Source organism: Lactuca serriola, chromosome 4, assembly GCF_051521515.1.
Source record: "Lactuca serriola cultivar US96UC23 chromosome 4, Lser_US96UC23_V15, whole genome shotgun sequence".
NCBI classification, from domain to species: domain Eukaryota; kingdom Viridiplantae; phylum Streptophyta; class Magnoliopsida; order Asterales; family Asteraceae; genus Lactuca; species Lactuca serriola.
The window spans coordinates 69,514,919-69,536,294 of NC_136411.1; the positions used below are offsets into that span (position 1 = coordinate 69,514,919).

At 37.9% G+C, this 21,376-nt stretch overlaps 1 protein-coding gene and 1 non-coding gene across 2 annotated transcripts; both read right to left on the bottom strand.

The window, feature by feature from the left end:
- Positions 1 to 5,491: 5,491 nt before the first annotated feature.
- Positions 5,492 to 5,594, bottom strand: LOC145103364 (U6 spliceosomal RNA). Its single transcript, XR_013706458.1, has one exon. It is a non-coding gene; the product is annotated as a U6 spliceosomal RNA (small nuclear RNA).
- A 12,819-nt stretch (positions 5,595 to 18,413) lies between these two features.
- On the bottom strand, positions 18,414 to 20,593 carry LOC145100188 (protein RGF1 INDUCIBLE TRANSCRIPTION FACTOR 1-like). Its single transcript, XM_079037557.1, has 5 exons — positions 20,446 to 20,593; positions 20,180 to 20,365; positions 20,019 to 20,093; positions 19,741 to 19,881; positions 18,414 to 19,202 (listed from the first exon to the last, which is right to left on the bottom strand). Exons 1-5 carry the CDS (start codon positions 20,446 to 20,448, stop codon positions 18,852 to 18,854), a joined length of 756 nt encoding a protein of 251 aa, XP_078893683.1. The 5' UTR covers positions 20,449 to 20,593; the 3' UTR covers positions 18,414 to 18,851.
- Between the last annotated feature and the right edge of the window lie 783 nt (positions 20,594 to 21,376).

Sequence of the window (21,376 nt, forward strand, 5' to 3'; positions counted from 1 at the left end):
TAGTGAGGGTTCGCACTCCCAGTGGGGGAGAGTTAGTGATTCAGGGCGAGAGGCCACAGCGGGGACCGACCTTTTGTTCCGCCGCAAGGGCGAGGCGCTATGTTCGGCAGGGTTGCGCCGGTTTTGTAGCTTACGTCTTGGATGCCCGGGAGAAGGGCAAGACGACAGTTGATGATGTTCCTATTGTTCGAGACTACCCGGACGTGTTTCCCGAGGATTTGCCGGGATACCTCCTGAGAGACAGGTCGAGTTCAGGATCGACCTAATTCCTGGTGCGGCTCCGATAGCCAAAGCACCGTATCGATTAGCTCCCCCTGAGATGCAGGAGTTGTCTACATAGCTGCAGGAGCTGTTAGACAAGGGTTTCATTCGGCCGAGCAGTTCGCCTTGGGGAGCGTCGATCCTGTTTGTGAGGAAGAAGGATGGGTCGCATCGTATGTGTATAGATTATCGGGAGTTGAATAAGGTAACGGTGAAGAACCGTTACCCACTTCCGAGGATAGATGATTTGTTTGATCAGCTTCAGGGAGCGTCTTGGTTCTCCAAGATCGATCTACGCTCCGGTTATCATCAGATGCGGGTTAGAGAGGAGGATGTACAGAAGACTGCTTTCAGGACCAGGTATGGTCATTATGAGTTTGTGGTGATGCCATTTGGGCTCACCAATGCTCCAGCCGCGTTCATGGATCTCATGAACCGCGTGTGTAGGCCGATGCTGGATCGGTCAGTGATAGTGTTCATAGATGATATCTTGGTATATTCCAAGACGCAGGAGCAGCACGAGGAGCACCTGCGGGAGGTGCTGGAGGCTTTGAGGAGGGAGAGACTTTTCGCAAAGTTCTCCAAATGTGAGTTCTGGTTGCGCGAGGTGCAGTTCCTTGGTCACCTCGTCAACCAGAAGGGCATTTTGGTAGATCCGGCCAAGATTGAGGCCGTGATGCAGTGGGAGGTCCCGAAGTCTCCATCTGAGATTCAGAGCTTCCTAGGGTTGGCAGGGTATTATCGGAGATTTATTCAGGATTTCTCCAAGATAGCAGTGCCGCTCACCCGACTGACCAAGAAGTCAGTGGTATTTCGTTGGGGTCCAGAGCAGCAGACAGCGTTCGAGACCCTCAGGCAGAGGTTGTGCGAGGCTCCGATACTTACCTTGCCAGAGGGAGTAGAGGACTTCGTAGTCTATTGTGATGCCTCGATCACCGGTATGGGAGCAGTTTTGATGCAGCGAGGTCATGTGATAGCTTATGCCTCGAGACAGTTGAAGCCTCGCGAGGCTAATTATCCTACCCATGATTTGGAGCTGGGGGCAGTTGTGTTTGCCCTCAAGATTTGGAGGCATTACCTTTATGGGGTCCGTTGTACTATTTACACGGATCACAAGAGTTTGAGGTACCTTATGGATCAGCCGAGTCTGAACATGAGGCAGAGGAGGTGGTTGGATGTGCTAAAGGATTACGACTGTGAGATCCTTTACCATCCAGGGAAGGCCAACGTGGTGGCCAATGCCTTGAGCCGCAAAGTGTCGGCGGCCCCTATCAGAGATCTATGTTTGAGGATGACAGTGATCACTCCGTTGTTGGAGCGGAGGAGGCTCAGGTGGAGGGCCTCAAGGAGGAGAGACAGAAGTGTGAGAGGATCGTGGGCCGAGTAGCCTCGTTTGATTATGATAGTCGTGGTTTGCTGACGCTTCACGGGAGAGTGTGGGTACCGTACTGGGGTGGAGTACGGCAAGTGTTGATGGATGAGGCTCATAAGTCTCGGTTTTCTATCCACCCAGGGGCGACGAAGATGTATCGAGATCTTCGACCTGATTATTGGTGGCCCTGCATGAAGCGGGACGTCGCCTGGTACGTCGAGAGATGCCTGACCTGCCGGAAGGTCAAGGCGGAGCACCAGAGACCTCACGGCAGGATGCAGCCGTTAGACATTCCTGTGTGGAAATGGGAGGACATCACCATGGATTTTGTCACCAAGCTTCCTCGGACCGCACGTGGAGTGGATTCGATATGGGTAGTAGTGGATCGGTTGACGAAGAGTGCCCATTTTATCCCGATCCAGGAGAGTATATCGGCGGAAAAGTTAGCCGATATCTATGTGCGAGAGATTGTGGCACGTCATGGAGTGTCGGTATCGGTGGTGTTAGACCGAGATGTCTGTTTCACATCCAGGTTCTGGAAGCGGTTCCACGACGAGATGGGTACCCGTCTCCATTTCAGCACCTCTTTCCACCCTCAGACAGACGGGCAGAGCGAGAGGACGATTCAGACTCTCGAGGACATGCTTAGGGCATGTGTTCTTGATTTCGGTGGCAGTTGGGATACGTATCTTCCGTTGGCGGAATTTTCGTATAACAGTTATCATGCGAGCATTGATCGACCTCCCTTTGAGATGTTGTATGGGAGGAAGTGTAGGACCCTGATTTGTTGGGGCGAGGTCGGTCAGCGGGTCATCGGGAGCACGGAAGTGGTGCTCAAGACGACTGAGTTGATCCAGCAGGTCCGTAGTAGACTGCAGACTGCTCAGAGTCGGCAGAAGAGCTACGCCGATAGGAGGCGTTCGGACTTGGAGTTCCAGGTGGGGGATATGGTCCTTCTGAAGGTCTCACCTTGGAAAGGTGTCATCAGGTTCCGGAAGAGGGGCAAGTTGGGCCCCAGATTTATTGGTCCTTTCAGGGTTTTGGCCCGGGTGGGTCGGGTTGCTTATCGGTTAGATCTTCCTGAGGAGCTTAGTCAGATCCACAACACTTTCCATGTGTCTCAGTTGAGGAAGTGTTTGGTGGATGAGTCAGCAGTCGTTCCCCTAGAGGATATTCAGGTTGATAGCAGCCTGAATTATATTGAGAGACCGGTCGCGATTCTGGACTGGAAGACCAAGACCTTGAGGAACAAGGAAGTTCAGTTAGTGAAGGTGCAGTGGCAGCACCGGAAGGGGTCTGAGTGGACGTGGGAGGCAGAGGAGGAGATGAGGGAGCACTACCCAGAGATATTTGCAGATTCAGCCGTAGCAGATTTCGAGGACGAAGTCTGAGATAAGTGGGGGAGAATTGTAACGACCCGTCTCCGGTATGATATTTCCTTGGTATTTATTTTGGAAGTTTTGCAAGAGGGACTCGGCGAGTTCATAGCCTGACTCGCCGAGTAGGGTCGGGATTTCGAGCACGTGTTAGCTGGCGACTCGGCGAGTCCATATTCCGGACTCGGCGAGTCTGTCCGTCTGGGAGAAACCCTAAATCCCCGGGTTGCCCACTATTTAAGCCACCTTATAGCCCCCAATCTCGCCTCCTTCACCCTCTAAAGCTGTGAGAAAACCCTAATTTGTTCTTGAGTGATTCTAAGTGATTTTTGTGTGCTATTGTGAATGCTTGAAGAAGGAGAATAAGAAAGGAGCAAGGAGAAGGATTGTAGAGCAGAGATTCTAGGGGAAAGCAAGAGCTCTTAGAGGTATTTTCGGATTTCCTTCTCTTTTATGCCTTAAACCCCCCTTTTTAGATCTTGTTAATGCCTTCTTAAAGCCTTATGTTGATATGGAAGCTCTTTTATGCCGAGATAACCTTAGATCTGTTCATTTAGGAGTTGTAGAGCCCAGATCTATTGCCTTTATGGAGCTATTTTGCATATTAACCCTAGATCTACCCCTTTTAAGCATCTTTTAGCCATTATTCCCTTGTTCATGTGTTTGTACATGTAAAGTTGGAAACTTTACGTGGTAAATCAGCTTATTGGACTCAGATCTATCATTTGTATGTTTTGGATTCGAGCAGAATCGAGTGTAGGATAGTTGCATGGCGGTGACTCGGCGAGTCGGAAGAACGACTCATTGAGTCGAGTCGCGAGTCCCCGATTTCTTCCTTTTTGAGCGGTGTCGAGTGGGACCAGTGAGTAGTGGAGTGGACTCAGCGAGTTTGAGGGTAGACTCAGTAATGGAGGGACTCGGCGAGTTGTTCATACAACTCGGCGAGTCCAAGGCAATCTTCTTAAGCTCAAGAACAACTCGTCGAGTTGTTCATATGACTCGGCGAGTCGGATGAAGATTGTCTGAGTTCTTGGATCGAATGAGTACTCGTCGAGTCAATGCCATACTCGACGAGTAGCAGCGAGTAGGGTCGAGGAGTGAGAATAGAGACTCGGCGAGTTGGCAGCCCAACTCGGCGAGTCAGGTCAACTGAGAGTTGACTTTGACCAAGGGTAAAAGAGTCATTTTACCCAGTGCAGTGTTTAGTATTTGATTGAGTGTGTTTATGGATTTGTAGCCGGGGAGATACCGGAGCAGCAGCAGTTAGCCCTCCGAGCTATTCACTCAGCAGCCAGTTCACGAGGTGAGTTCCCTTTCAGTAGGAACGGGTCTAAGGCCACAATGCCGGCCCGTTTAGCTAGCAGTAGTATCCGGATTTTTATCTGATGCAGTAGTTAGCATGTTTGATGCCTTCGTGGCTCAGACAGGATTATGTGTGTTCATGTTAAGTGATACGTTTATGTTATGATCAGTCAGCTTCGGACTTCGGTCCGATGTCAGCTTCGGACTTCGGTTCGATGTAGGGGACAAGGTCCCAGTCAGCTTCGGACTTCGGTCCGATGTCAACTTCGAACTTCGGTTCGATGTAGGGGACAAGGTCCCAGTCAGCTTCGGACTTCGGTTCGATGTCAGCTTCGAACTTCGGTTCGATGTAGGGGACACGGTCCCAGTCAGCTTCGGACTTTGGTCCGATGTCAGCTTCGGTCTCCGGTCCGATGTAGGGGACAAGGTCCCAGTCAGTCAGCTTCGGACTTCGGTCCGATGGAGGGGGCAAGGCCCCAGTATGTGCTTGATATATTATTGTATGGTATGTGGTAATTTGGGGGAGCTCACTAAGCTTCGTGCTTACAGTTTCAATTTTGGTTTCAGGTACTTTCGCCAGCAGAGGGAAGAGCTCGGGATGATGGCATCGCACACACCACAGCTTCAGCTTTTATCCTGGGAGTTGATTTAGTTCTTGATTTTTATATGACATGGATATGATACAGTTTTCCGCACAGTGTTTTATTATTATTTTGAGATACATCATGTATGGTTTTATGATATGACACTCAGATTATGGTTTTTCGTTATGTTGAAAACCAACAGGGACTTGCAAAGGGTGCCTATTATCAATTATTTTATAAACATCAAAAGCACAACATGAACTAAGAAACTGAAGTTGCAAAATGAATAAAAAAATCAGCACATAAACAAACACATACAGACTATATACAACACATAAAGAGAAGTTTATAAAGCATGAAACTTAATGACAAGAAAAGTAAAAAACTTAAAGGAGACTTTATAGAAAAAAAATCACCCTTACTTGCCACAAATGGTTGAAGACATCAACAAGAAGATCAATCTAACCATGGAATCCACATGTTCTCTGATCATGACTTCGATAGTTCATCTACTAAAATGTAAGAATTGCAATTGAACTTTATTAGCATTTGAAAAGAGAATTAGGGTTTCAGAGAAGACGGCAAAGGGTTTAAAAAAGTTTTTGGACCATTTCTCGATTTGTGCATGTCATCCTTGCGTAGGGGCCATGCTAATCTTCTCTGTATCGTTCCAATTTTATCGGATGTCCTCGAAGGGACGACTATAGATGAAGAGCTTCGCCATATAAAGGAGTAGCAGGTTCTTCTTCTGGTCGATATGGGACGACGCGAGTTCTAAATGAACTAGTTTACTGTTGATGATCATATATTCTCAATGTCTTTAAAATTAGGGTTAATGACTTAGGAGGGTAATTAGGTTTCTAGTTTGTCCGTATTAGGTCACTAAGGTTTTTTTTTGTACGTATTAGACCAATATGGTTGTTATTACCGTTTAGAAATAGTCATTTTTACTGGTTAAACATAAAGAAACCGGTAAAAAGGACTATTTCTAAACGGTAATAACAACCATATTGGTCTAATACGCACAAAACAAAACCTTAGTGACCTAATATGGACAAACTAGAAACCTAATTACCCTCCTAAGTCATTATCCCTTCCTCTAACTTCTCTTCCACTCAGGAACACAAAATAATTTTTTTTCTTTCTCTTCTTTTCTCTCATTTGCTAAAACTCAAGAACTGGGCATAAAGGATCATCACATTTCAAATCTTTGTTGCATTGTAGAGAGGCTTGGTTTCTGTCCAACAAAATCTAATCCTTAATCGTGACGTGTAACACCCTTGATCCATATATTTTCCAATTTTACTCCTTTAGTATGAAATTTGTTTGCAAATTGGTCCCTTAGCTCCTTAAGAGGAAAACGTGCCTTTTGTGGGTACGTTGGGTGTATACTTATGTACGTTGGGCGTACGTGGTTGATACTTAAAACCTAATTTTTAAGGTTTGAGCCCTATTTAAACATCATTATCTCATTGAGACCCATTCATTCATCAGCCTCCATCCCCATTTTCGTCCCTAGCAAACTTTAATTCCTTGTGTGAGCCCTTGTGAGATTAAAAGTGCATTTGTGGTGTTCTTGAAGGGAGGAGAAGGAAAAGAAACCATCTTGGAAGCTTAAGGCACTTTGGATCCAGAAGTTTTTCACCCTCAAAGCATCATTTGGAGGTATAAAGTCTGAAACTTGATGAGTATTTTCTTAGATCTTGTTAGCTTGGAGTTTGTGTTCATTTTTGGTGCCATAAGCTTGGTGTACATGAGTATGGCTTACTCTAACTCGTAAGGGTTGTCCTTATAGACGTATTTAGGTGTTTAGTACAATAAAAATGTGATCTTGGTCCCTTTCCTTTCTTCATGCATGAGATATGAGGTTTTGGTTTGTGTATTAAGTTAGGGTTTAGTTGATGGACCCTTTCTAGCATTGCAAAGTCATAAAGTTGGAAACTTTATAACTTAGAATGTTATTTGGAACTAGATCTGAGTTTTGGACGTGGTGTCTTAATAGATTAATCACTTAATAAAAAGGAAAATGTGGCAACCGGGTACGTTGGGCGTACATGATGGTATGTTGCACGTACCTGGTCGTGACCCTCTAATTTGGCCAAGAGAGTGCACTACGATAGGTGTAGTGGTTGAGTACGTTGTGCATACTCAGTCTGAGTTGACTCCGTTGAGTTTTACTTTTGACCTTCGACCATAATTTTGACCAAATTTGACTTAGGAACATTTTGGGTATTTTGAGTTGTAGTTTGAGTTTAGGTCACTACTTGTTGTATAGGTGACCTGTATAGTTGACTTTTGGAGCAATGTTCCTTTTGCTATTTTTCAGACTGTAAGGTGAGTTTCCTTACTGTACTTGTGTGTCGAAGGAACCAATACTGACCCATTCAGTTATGTATCCTGATATATAGGATGTTGATATGTTGTAATGATCTATTAGATTTGCATCATTATTTGTTTGCTAGTTATATGTTTATCTGTTGCATATGTTGACATGATGTGGTTGGTTTGAGGCAATACTACTTTGTACGGAAGGTAATAATCCCGGGAGCAAACCAGACATAAGTTGTGGGCCGAAAAGGTAACCCAGACTTATGTTATGGGCTCGAGAGCAAGTCAGGCACAAGTTGTGGATCGTAAAGGCAAGCCAGACTTATGCTATGGGCTCGGGAGCAATCCAGACATGAGATGTGGGACAGAAAGGCAAGCCAAACTCATGTTGTGGGCTCAGGGGTAATCCAGCCTGATGGTTGTGGACCCAATATGCATGTTGTTATATGTTTGTATGGTGGTACTTTAGGGGAACTCACTAAGCTTTGACTTACCATTTAAGTTTTATGTTTCAGGTATTTCAGATGATCGGGGGAAAGCAAATGCGTGATCGTACAGATCATTTGATGACATGTTTTTGAGATGTTATGATACATTGATTTTGGAACATTTATATTTGATCTTGGGTTATTATGATTTGGATTGATTGAAAATAATGATTTCTCCTTGATTACAAATAAAAAATTTTATTAGGATTTATGGGATGTTACATGACGACTTGTAGAATGTCAATATTCCACCGTCTATCGATTACTTTCTAAATAAAGCAAACGACATTGATTGAAAATAATGATTTCTCGTTGATTAAAAATAAAAAAAAATTATTAGGATTTATAGGATGTTACATGACGACTTGTAGAATGTCAATATTCCACCATCTATCGATTACTTTCTAAATAAAGCAAGCGACATAGTAAAAAAAAGAAAGATATTACCGGGTGTATCAATTTGAAAATCGGCACACCATACAAAATAAATAGTCAATATACATCATCTTTTATCCAAATTGTATTTATAAACACTAGGTGCAATAATCATGTATTACATGAGTTCATTTAAAAGAAAAGATAAATATGAAATTTTAAATATTTGAAAAGTTTGAATTTATATTAATAATAAGAAAATTATTGAACTATTAAAGTTAAAGTGTTTTTTTTCTCTTTTAAATTTAAACAAATAATTTAGATAAATAAACAAAAAAGAAAACTAATAAAGCTTTAATTTAGAAATTTAGAAATTAGAAGGAAAATCAATTAATGAAATTGATATGTATTTATTTTAATTATTACATTTAAATATTACGTTGAATTTAATAAAATATTAAAAACCCATAAAATGACATATGAAAAAAAAACTAATTTAAAATAACCACAAAATATCATATAACAATACTAATAAAATATGACACGTGGCAAAAAAAAATTTATTTATTAAAATAGATTTTACCTTAACTACGAGTTTCTTTCATCACGTAGTGTCTTCCTCCACCATTAAAGTAGCATCTTCAATTACATCCCTTAATATTGATTCATTAAGTTAGTTGTAAGAAAATAACTATTTTATTGTAGTTTATTGTTTGGAAAAATTATTATAATGATTTATTTTAAGTTATGAACTAATTTATTAACTATTTTTTTCATAAGCTACTTTAAGATTGTTTTTATAAACTTATGGAGTTTTTTCCAACATATTTCATATATGCAAACCATATATATATTATTTTTTCTTTTAAATATATCTCATATTTTCGATGTCTAGTTATGTCATTCACATTCGCAATCTAATTTATAAACTATTTTTTACAAAGCACGATTAATTACTAAAACCGTTTTTCAATTATCAATTGGCTTTTCCATTCTAATAAATAATAATTATCTATTTCACTTGTTATGCTCCCATTCATTATGTCACATGTTATTTTATGATAACCTTAGATTAAATTATATTCATTTGTTATTTTGTGTTTGTTTCTATTTTATTAGACTATAGGGCATGGACAACGCCCTATCCTGTTTTTCTGAGTTGGCACCCAAAAACACCGACATAACAACTATAATACCAGACTCCATCGTGTTTTCAGACGATATGTTATTGTGCGTTATGCTGACGACGGGAGGAAACAACTATGTTTGGCTTGCAATTGATCTAATCTCATTGTTGAGGAACGGTCGCAAAGTAAAAAAAAAAAAGATATTTTGTCAATTTAAATCACATATAAATACACAAAAACAACACCAATTTTACCACTCTTCTTTTCCTGCTTTCTATTTCATATAAACTTTTAATATTTCTAAACAAAAAAAAATGGATCCGTTTGATCCTTTTCAAACGTTCAACGATGATAACCACGACGATGATATCTTTGTGACTATAATGTACTGGTATTCTACACGCATGCTACTACAACCAGATCATGCTCAACTACTCACACGACATGCATCGTTAAACAAAAATCACAAACAAGGGCATAGACGTCTAGTTAACGATTATTTTGCGGATAATTGTGTCTGCCAACCTAGCGATTTCAAAAGAAGGTTTCGTATGCGAAAAAATATGTTTGAACGGATAGTCAACACATTGGAAAACATGTATCTTTTCTTTCAAGTTTTGTAAATTATAATGTAGCTTTTAGATAAAATAAATACATATTTTTACCTATGAAATGGGTATATGTTTAGGCATGACTTTTTCCACCTAATGTATGATGCTAAAGGTAAGAGAGGTTTCATAGGGTTACATAAATGTGTTGTGGCAATTAAACTTATGGCTACAAGGGAGTCACCCGATTCTATTGACGATTATACGAGAATGTTCGAGAGAATTGCACGAGAAATTTTGTATAGATTGTCAAGAGGTGTTGTCGAAACCTTCAGTGACAAATACTTGAGCAAACCTTCAATGAATGATATATAACAACTGTAACATCCAAAATTTCAAAACAATTAAAACTTTTCAAAAGCCACTCATTTTAATAATGTTGTTACAAAAAGGTTTTCAATACATTATTTAACAGAGTATTTCCCAGGTTCAATTCATAAAACACCAACGCGAGGAACGGTACGATCACGCCTTTGCCTTGTCACAGACTCTTGAGAACCTGAAACATAAAACCACAACTGTAAGCCCGAGAGCTTAGTGAGATACCCCCAGTATACCAACCACATATACGCCTTTCCAGGCCCTGACCTTCCGGTCCATGTGTCTCAGGGGACTTCCGTCCCTTCTGGGTAAACCTTCCGGTCCTACCCACGCCGACCTTCCGGTCCATCACACAATATAATCGCCTTCCGGCCCATAACATATTGCCTTCCGGCCCATAACATATTGCCTTCCGGCCCATAACATATATTGCCTTCCGGCCCATAAGCATAAAATGCATATACAACATAACGAATAATCATATAGCAGTTCATAGACAACAATCGATCAACAGATTACATATCATAGCATTACTCTAACAAGATACCGGTCTAGCCGGTCACTATCATAACATTACCCTATGAATCAGTCAACATACTAAATGCATACATACGCCTTTCCAGGCCATGACCTTCCGGTCCACATAGCAAAGCCTTCCGGCCCATAACATGTAATGACAACTACCCGGATTTCCATCCGATAAAAAGGGTCGGCCTTGGTGCCATAAACCCTAGCGATATAGTGAGGATAACTCACCTCGAAACTGCCGACTGAACAGATAGCTCAAGCTGCTCCGATCACTGATACGATCTCCACCTCTGGACGGTCACCAATGCACTGAACTCAAACAATAAACAACAATTACCAAAATACCCCTGGAACCACTGGTCAATCCTTGGTCAAAGACAAGGTCAAAGTCAACCCCTGACTGACCCTACTCGCCGAGTCAACCCTATGACTCGCCGAGTCCCCATACTCAGAACTTCACTTAACCCGCGACCTAACTCGCCGAGTCACCCCAAGACTCGCCGAGTTCAACGACTCTGAGTCCACTCGCCCTTGACTCACCGATTCCTTAAGATTCCCTTTCTACACGTCGAGTATCCCCTTTTTACTCGACGAGTTCCTCCTGGAAGAATCGCGGGGCCACCCCGACTCAACTCGCCGAGTCTGAAGAACAACTCGACGAGTCCCAGTTATTCTTCAAGCTACTCGCCGAGTCTGTTCATCGGACTCGGCGAGTCCATGCCATGCAACCGCTCAACTGCCTTCTAAGGTCAGAACCGCTCCGACCATTCATAAGTCTGGCCTTCCTAGACTGATCCACCACGTAAGGTCCTCATTTCAGTGCTCATGATACACCCCATGATTCATAATTCACATTTTGACCTAAGGCATAAGGATTCCAATCCAAAGCCTTCATCAATTCCCGAAATGCACAGGCATGGGACATTCTGGACCTACAAAGGTCCTAATACAGAGTCACAATCGTTTGGGGGACTAGGGTAGCATTCAATCTAATCACAAAAGGGTTCCACAAACCCTAATTCCATAAACACATCAACATAGCAGAGTATACTCGAATTCTTACATGGATGATGTATTCTCTGTGTCCCCAATCCTCAGAATGTGACTCCCTTGCTGCTCCTTTAGCCAATCCCTTCTCTTCCTTGCACAACAACTCTTCCAAGATCAACAATGGCCCTTAGACTTTGCTCCAGATGCACCCACTCGATTTAGGGTTCTTTTCAGAAGGCTAAACTGAACAATGACGGCCAATGAGTGCCTCTTATACGTCCCAAACCTGAACGGTTAGGGTTTTTGCCAAACAGCGCAGACTCGCCGAGTCCCTATCTGGACTTGTCGAGTCCAGTCGCGAACCCGCGACCCGGTCTGCGATCCTACTCGGCGAGTCTAGGCTCCAACTCGCCGAGTCCCCTCTTAAAACACCCCCAAAACATAATTATTACAATACTTGGAATTCCGGGCTGTTACAACAACTATATACAACGCATGAACGAAAACATGGTTTTTCAGGTATGATTGGAAGAATTGATTGCATAAAGCGGACATGGAGAAATTGTCACGTGGCGTGGAAATGCAAATACACAAGTTGTCATCATGGAGTGCCTCCGTTGGTATTAGAGGTTGTTGTTTCTCAAGACTTATGGATTTGACATGCTTTTTTCAGGGTTGCGGGTTCTTATAACGATGTACACGTTTAGAGGTGGCAAAAATTGACACGACCCGAAACTCGACCCGAAATCGACACGAAATAAATGGGTTTGGGTTAGAGATTTCGACACGTTTAATTAAACGGGTTGACACGACACGACACGATTATTAAATGGGTAAGGTTAGGGTTAAGATTTTCAACTCGAAAATGACACGAAAATAACCCGTTTATATATATATATATATATATATATATATATATATATATATATATATATAGTGTGTATTGGGTTAAAATAACATATTGGGCTGTTATTGTGTTCAAAGGGTATTGGACTATTGGGCTAATAAAGAGATTTTTTGTCCTAATTGGCTAATTACGTGAATACGTGAATCGTGATGACCTAATTCGTGATTTCTAATTTTCTTTCCTAGTTTCCGCACACTCCTAGCTTCCGGCTTCCGCACACCAGTGAGCAGTGACGACAAAAGACAGAAGAACGCACTCGATTCTCATCTTCTTTTCCTCGTACGCGTTCGATCAATCGTTCCTTGTGAGTCGCAAGTCGCAACAACTATCGGTTTAATTCCTCCAACATATCAATCGATTCTCATCTTCTTTTCCTCTTATGTGTTCGTTTTTTTTTTGTTGCAGTTAGGTAATCATGGATGAACCAATCAACTTGTCTGGTGATGAAATCGATGTTTCTAATGACGAAATAGGAGATGAGATGGAAGAGGAAGTTGGTAGTGCACCACCAATTTCTAATCGGAATATGCATAAACCGAATCTGTCTGATAACCCACCTGTCAAACGAAAACGTAAGCTTACTTCTCGTGTTTGGAAATCCTTTGAAATACTTAAAGAATCGGATAGTAAGGGGAATATGTTGTGCAAATGCAAGAAATGTGGGACTACATATATTGCTGAAAGTAGTCACGGGACAGGGAATCTACTTAGGCATAAAAGGGCTTGTGATTTGAAACACAAAAGTTATAAAGATGTTGGACAGCTTCTTATACAATCTAATTTGAAAGGGACTTTGGGTACTAGATCTCCTGCTTTTAATGCTGATGAATTTCGTGAGTTGGTTGCTGTTGCTATTGCTAGACATAATCTTCCTTTTCAATTTGTAGAATATGAAGGTATTAGGAAATGTTTTGCTTACTTATATCCAGAAGTTAAAACATTTTGCAGAAATACCATAAAAAAAGAAATATTCAACATGTATTCATTTGAGAAATCAAAGCTCTATGATTTGTTGCGACTTGTTCCTAGTAGAATAGCATTAACATCAGATTGTTGGACTTCTGTAACAACTGATGGGTATATTTCATTGACTGCTCACTTTGTTGATCATAATTGGTGCTTGCAAAAACGTATTTTAGCTTTTACTTCTATGCCCCCTCCCCATAATGGTGCTTCCTTAGCAGAAAGAGTTTGTGGATTGTTAAAACAGTGGGGAATTGATAAGAAAATAGTTTCCATAACCTTAGATAATGCCTCTGCAAATGATTCTATGGCTAATGCATTGAAGTTTGATTTGAATTTGATGTCTGATGGTGATTATTTTCATGTTCGTTGTTGTGCTCACATCCTTAATTTAATTGTACAAGATGGCTTAAAAGAATTAGATGAAGCTATCGTTAAGGTGAGAGATACTGTTAAGTATTGCAAAGGTTCTCAAGCTCGGAAAAAGTCATTTTTGCGTTCTGTTCAATATGTTGGCATAGATTCCACAAGAGGGCTAAGGCAAGATGTTCCAACTCGTTGGAATTCTACATATCACATGTTAGATAGTGCATTATATCACAAAAAAGCAATTCTTCATTTGGCAAAGACTGATGCAAACTATGTTCATTGCCCAAGCTTCGAAGAGTGGAGTAGGATTGAAAAAATTTGCAACTTTTTGCAAGTTTTCCATGATGTGACTTTAGCTTTTTCAGGTTCTAAGTATCCCACTTCCAATCTTTATTTTCCTAATGTTTTAAAGATAAGATTGCTTTTGCAAGAGGAGAAGGAAAATGGTGATACTTTTATAAAGAACATGGCTAAAAATATGCATTTGAAGTTTGACAAGTATTGGTGTGAGTTTAGCACTATTATGGGCATTGCAATTGTTTTTGATCCCCGTTACAAGTTTCATTTTATTGAATGGGCTTTCAAAAAGATATATGGTTCATCTTTTGATGTTGAGTTGGATTTGTTTAAACAAAAATTGTTTTCCTTGTTTGATGAGTATACGGCTATTAGTGCTACAACCAAGGCTAATGAAAGTTCATCTCATTCCGGTGTTGCCAATGATAAGTCGGACACATATATGACGGTAATATTTTGCTCCTATCTTATTTTATGATTTTTTTTGTATTTTCCTAACTTCTACATTTTTTGCTAGGATTTTGATGATTTCTTTAGCTGTGAATTTACTACTGGTGGTAAATCTGAGCTGCAATCTTACCTAGAGGAGCCAAAATTACCTCGCACAGGTGATTTGAATGTGTTGGAGTATTGGAAACATCTTCAAGGACGGTATCCTGTTGTTTCTCAAATGGCTAGAGATATTTTGGCCATCCCAATATCTACTGTTGCTTCCGAATCTGTTTTTAGTATTGGAGGAAGAGTTATTGATGCTTATCGTAGTTCATTGAAGGCAAATGCTGCTGAAGCCTTGGTTTGTCTTAGAGATTGGGTTTTTAGTGAAGGTAAAATTTTCATTTATAAAATTCTGTATTTAAAAAAAAAAAAAAACTGCATTTCAACAAATATTAAGAGTAAAATCTGCATTTTTTAAAGAGTTAAAATTTTGCATTTACAAAAAAACAACATTTAAATTTATGCATTTATAAAAACTGCATTTATAAAATAAAATAAAATAAAATAAAAAGTAATGCTAATATAATTTTTTGTATTTTGTAGGTTCAATGCATCCAGATGTTGAGGCGTTATGCAAACAGACTTTAACAATGAAGATTGGCGATGTGAATGAAGATGAAAGTGATGTACCAAGTGCTCCTAGTATTCAAACTCAACAATCCGGTTTAGGTTAAAGATTTGAAGTTGAATTCTCGTATTACTTGTATTTTTTATTTTAATGTTGTGGATGTTTGATGTTTTGGAAACTTGCTATTATTTTGGATTGTAAACTTCGCTTAATACTTTGAATGTTTAATGCTTTAACTTGTGAACTAAAAGTTTTGATCTACTGATTTGGTTGTTTACTTTCCTGATGTAAAATTTAGAAAATTTTATTCTTTAAACGGGTTAAACAGGTTAAACGGGTAAAACGGGTTAAACGGGTTACATGGGTTAAACAGGTTTCGCGGGTTAAACAGGTCGTGTCGGGTTAGAGGGTTTTATACGTGTCGAGTTCAGGTCAACAATTTTTGACCCGTTTAATAAACAGGTCGTGTCCGTGTCACATATTTCCAACCTGTTTAAGTTTCGACACGACACGAACCCGACACGACACGACCCGTTTGCCACCTCTATACACGTTATTGATCAGTCACTAATATTCGAGGATCTTATATCAGGAAAGGCACTAGGTGCTCATTTCACAGTGAGTGAGCATGAGTATAAGTTTGAGTATTACCTTACAGATGGAATATATCCACCGTATTCCACGTTTGTGAAGTAGACGTTTCAAAACCCAGTAGACCCAAGAGACAAATTTTTCAAGAGAAGACAAGAAGGAGCACATAAGGATATTAAACGTGATTTTGGAGTTTTAAAATCAAAATGGTACATAGTTCAACATGCGGCACAACCATATGAGTAATGAGTTAGCAATTCTACGAGATATTATGTATGCATGTATCATAATGCATAACATTGTGATTGAAGATAAATGACGAAATACTACAGAGTATTCGCCTACGGAACCTAGACATGTGCAACTTCAAACAGGGATGACGGAATATTTACACAAAGTAATTGATATTCAACATCAAGAAAAACACAAACAACTTCGAAAAAACTTACAGATTATATATACGATGGTAATGAAGATGAATACTTTAGAGGAAAAAATGTAATTATTTTGTCTTCTAATGTTTTTTTATTACATGTTTTTATCCTTTGTTGTATTTAAAAAAAATTGTGTAAGTTAGGATTTATTAAAATATCATGTTTTATTAATTTATTTGTTTTTTTATAATCATTCACAAAAAAACAAAAATAAAATAAAATAAATGATGATTTGGAAATTAGATTGTGTTATAATCTATGCTATCAATAGCGGTGCTATAACATTTTGCGGTGTTACCGAACCACTATTTTGAAATAGCGTTACAAATAGCGGTAACGCTATTAACCGCTATTTACCGTGAACCTCATCAGCGCTATAGCGACGCTACACCTGCTTTTACAATTTTGTACATATTAGACTACTTTGACAATGAAAAAAACAATTGTATGTTATTTTAATATTAAATCTTTATTTTTTTAACTAGTCCACTACACTTTTGTCTCAATAAGTCCAAATAATAAATATAATTAATTACAAACTACAAAGCAACAAATGACGACTTCTCTTTTTCGTCTATTTTAGTACTTAGAAACCACGAACGAGTTAAGTTGCGATGACATTTTGACACTTTTTAGTGTTCATATTACTATATTAGAATATTAAATGTAGATTATGTGATGTTTTTATACGATTTTTTATGATATTAATTATATATAGTATTAATAATGTAATATATAAATTTTGTATAAATATATAATAAAAATTATACATAATATTAGAAAAACGGTATACCACTGCTATACTAACGCGATTTCAAATAACGACATGTGACCGCTCTTGAAATTTCGACCGCGATAACTGCTTAGGTTATAACATGTTAGACCAAACCCATCTCCATTCCCCCCCCCCCATAAATGGAGTAAAAAATTGAGTAATAGTATTTCATCTCCAACCCTACTTCATTTTCTACCCCATTTTTACCCCAAAAAATATATTCCTAGAATATTTCATTTTTATAACTTATATATATATATATATATATATATATATATATATATATATATATATATATATCGTCAAATATACTCATCTACTAATTAAACTCTATATTTATGATTAATTAATATATATATATATATATATATATATATATATATATATATATATATATATAACATGATATTATAAATATTAAATATTGCATTTAAATTATAATTAGTAGATAAAATAAATTAGAAATGTATAAAATAAAAATAAGAGAGGCTAAAATTGTCAACCAAACTTCACCTCCATTTTTGGAGATATGAATAGTATTCCCCCATATATGGGGGAATACTATTAATATCTCCAAAAATGGAGGTCAAATGAGATAGGATTGGAGAAAAATGAGGGAATAAATGGAGGAATAAATGGAGTTTAGGGTGTGTTGGAGATGCCCTTGTTAGAGTTTATCATTTTCATACTTTGTGTTATAACATCATATATATGACTAGGATGATGAGGTGATAACTTTTTAGTATGATAACATGTTGTTCACACTCATCAAGCTTAAATTATATATAATATTTAAATATAGTAAACGTAATAATAAATACATATCATATCAGTAATATAATTTTCTTATAATTTCTAAAATTTTAAATTAAATCTATTTATTTTAATTGTTTATTTATTTAAATTTAAAAAGAGAAATAAACACAATTAATTATTTTTTTTTTTACAAATTCAAACTTTCTAAATTTTTAGATATTCATAATTATTTTTATTTTTCTAAATAAATTCATATAATAAATATGTCTCACAAGTAATCATTTAATATACATTCATTTTAAAAAGAATAAAAATTAAACTTATCATGTTTATTTATTCGAATATAGGTAGCCTTTTGTGGGATCTACCGATCAATAATTGTACAAACTTTAAATTTATTTTACAAAATATAACATTTAAATAACATGTTCTTTAGTAAAAGAAAAAAAAACGTCACTAATAAATCGATACCGGAAACGTCTATATTTAACACAATTTAGAATACTTAAAAAAAACAAATTCATCCCTTATCTTGTAACAGTTGTGGATAAACATTTTATTAGAATGCTGCTTATAAACTAATGTTTAGTAGAACTCAGAAAATAAAACAAAGGTAATATATTATCTTTGCTTGAATACGAGGGAGTAAAACTGTAATAAGCCAAAAGGTTTAGGCATAAAAATACATTACATTGGATACTACGAAGTACGAACCCATATCACAAGAATAGAGAATGAAAAAACCGAGGGGTTGTATGTGAAATATACAAAACTAGAAGTACTTATCTATAAGTTCTATCATTTTACAACTATTTTTAGAAAGCTTTGGAAATAACAATTATGCCCTCACCATTACCATTAGTATTTACCAGTCCCCTGGTCCTGGTTACTTTAGTGCAGGCTTCATCAAGTGAACTAAAACACCCTCCGTTAGATTAAAGTCAAATAGATCTTGACCGTTGCTGTATCGCAGGTCCATATCCTAGCCCTACACCCCCTTCCACTCTATCATTTCCACTACTCTGACCGGAATGATTCAATGGAAAGGCGACCGGCGTGGGACACCTTTTCGGCGGTTCCCCAATAATTCCGACGGCTGTGAATTAACTGGGAGACATGCCGCCGCACGAATTGCCGACTTGGAGCTTCTCTTTTTCCTCACAATCTCAGTGGTGGCGGTGGATGCAATTGTCCGGCAGTCGAATCCACCGCCGGGAGCCCCGCAGCTCGCGCTAGACCCAGATGAAGTCCGCAGAGAAATGAACGGTTCAAGAACCGAATCAGGCGTCATTAAACCGTCGTCAAATCCTAGCTCCGGCAACGTGAGCACCTCGCAGTCGTGTAAGTATTCAGACATCATTCCCTCGCTTCGGAGGATATGACTAATCTATATATATACCAAAAACAAAATACAACAAATATCATTCGAATTTCATATTTCTGATAAATTTAAATGCCAATAAATTTCAAATTATAAGGTTGATATTTAAAAATATATACATTATAAATAAGTAGAGAGAGCATGAACATTGATCACTATCAGTAAGCAAGAATACGAACAAAAAGAAATACTACAACTTTTGTCGAAAATAAATTAGGGTTTACATATGCATTGCAGACAGACATACGTACGTGTCTGTATGTATATACACACATATATGCGACAAGTTTGGAATTTTCAACACATTTTTCAAATTTGTGAGAAAATAACCCAAGCCCATTTAAGGAAACATTAAAATATCAAACCGCTTCACGTTTTAATTTCAATTACAAAAATGTGACGCATTTAAGGTTCATGTTTACAAATATACCAACATACAATTAATATATATATATATATATATATATATATATATATATATATATATATATATATATATATATATAGAGAGAGAGAGAGAGAGAGAGAGAGAGAGAGAGGAAACCTTGCAGAAGATAGAGCAGAAGAGATATGGGTCTTGCAGAGCTCTGTCACAGCTGATGCAGCCATTGTTTATGTTTCTACATGCTCTAGTTTGAGGCCTTGGATTTAAAAACACAACTTTCGCACTGTTTGTTGTATAAGACTGTAGAGAGAGAGAGAGAGAGAGAGAGAGATTAGACACAAAAAATGAAATAAAAATTGATCAATTGAAGAACATGAAAAAGGTGACCAAACAAGAAGACGAAATTTATAATTAAATTTAAGTACATAAACTCTCACCTGAACATAAGAACAATCCATTAATTTCTCAGCATCTCCAACCCTAATAACGTCATGATACACATACCTCCTTATCTACGTACACAACAATATATAATTAACATTAAATTCAAAAGAAATGAAGGAATTTATTTCGATTCGTGAATTGTAATTTGAAAAACCTGTAGGAGACGATGAGAGCCATGAGGGGTGAGACAGTGAGGGCAAATACCCTCGCAACAATCAAGACAGAATATGTTTTTCTCGTTCTTTTTTGCATCTTGGTGAATTATGCAAGCATTGTAGAATTTTTCAGAGAGAAGAGATTCGAGCCATGGAGGTAAGTTTGTCGAACATGATGATTCCTCCTGCAAATTATGAGTTGAAAAACATCAGACTTGATGAAACTTTCATTCAAGAAACTGGAAATTAAATTGAAGAAACCCACCATTTTTTCTTCAAGAACAGAAGTCGATAATTGGTAGGGTTTTGATGAAGATGAAGAACAACGAAGGTCTGGCTATGGCTATGGCGATGGAGAGATTTTAGAGAGAGAAAGAGAAGCGGCGCCTGCTGCAGAAAAGAAGCTAATATTATGGAGGAGGACTCTCCAATATTTAAAAAAGGTCTGCCTTTTTGGCTTCTTCTTGTAGACTTGGTGTAGTGTGTGTTTTTATTATTACAGATAAAATTATTTTTAATGTTTATACCGAATATTTTTATGAGTATTAATTAACCTATAAATTTTCCAATTCCCTTTATTAATTTATTTAAGAGATCTCTTTATTTAATACAAGTGACAAGAATCGAACCTAAGACATGATGTTTAAGTGAGACATCAAATCCGTTAAATTGACCACTAGGTCAACCCTAAAATGTTAATCTATAGATTTTTTGAGGATGATGTTTAATAAGATCTCTAATAGGACAAAATGAAATTTGGTTAAACTAATATGGTGGGATTTGATGATATGGCACTTTAATTCTACGGCTTAGGAAATGATATACTAGTTGAATTAATAAACCAAAAAATATTCAAAGTTTAACAATTGTTTTGATATTTTGTTGAAATTGGTAGATTTTGTAGTGGAAAATGGAGACGTTTTGTGTCCTGCAGTGTAAGGGAGACATTTTGTGTTAATTTGACCAATACTGCATGTTTTCTTTATGGGAAATGATACAATTTCTTTTAAAAAGTAATATTTTTTAAATAATATGTTAGAACTATTTATTACTTTATTATATAAAAATCTTGGTATATGTATTTACGTAAACGTAAAAGTCATTACTTTAACAAAATAAATAAATAAATAATAACTCGTATTGCATTATATAGAAAATTATTAATCCAACCATTTTGCCTAAGAACTTTTCGTTTT

Excerpts from the sequence above, each read along its gene's own strand:
- LOC145100188 (XM_079037557.1), bottom strand. Across the intron at positions 20,094-20,179 it reads GCTCTCATCGTCTCCTACAG|ATAAGGAGGTATGTGTATCA; the intron begins GTTTTTCAAATT and ends TTGTGTACGTAG. Across the intron at positions 19,882-20,018 it reads TGGATTGTTCTTATGTTCAG|TCTTATACAACAAACAGTGC; the intron begins GTGAGAGTTTAT and ends CTCTCTCTACAG.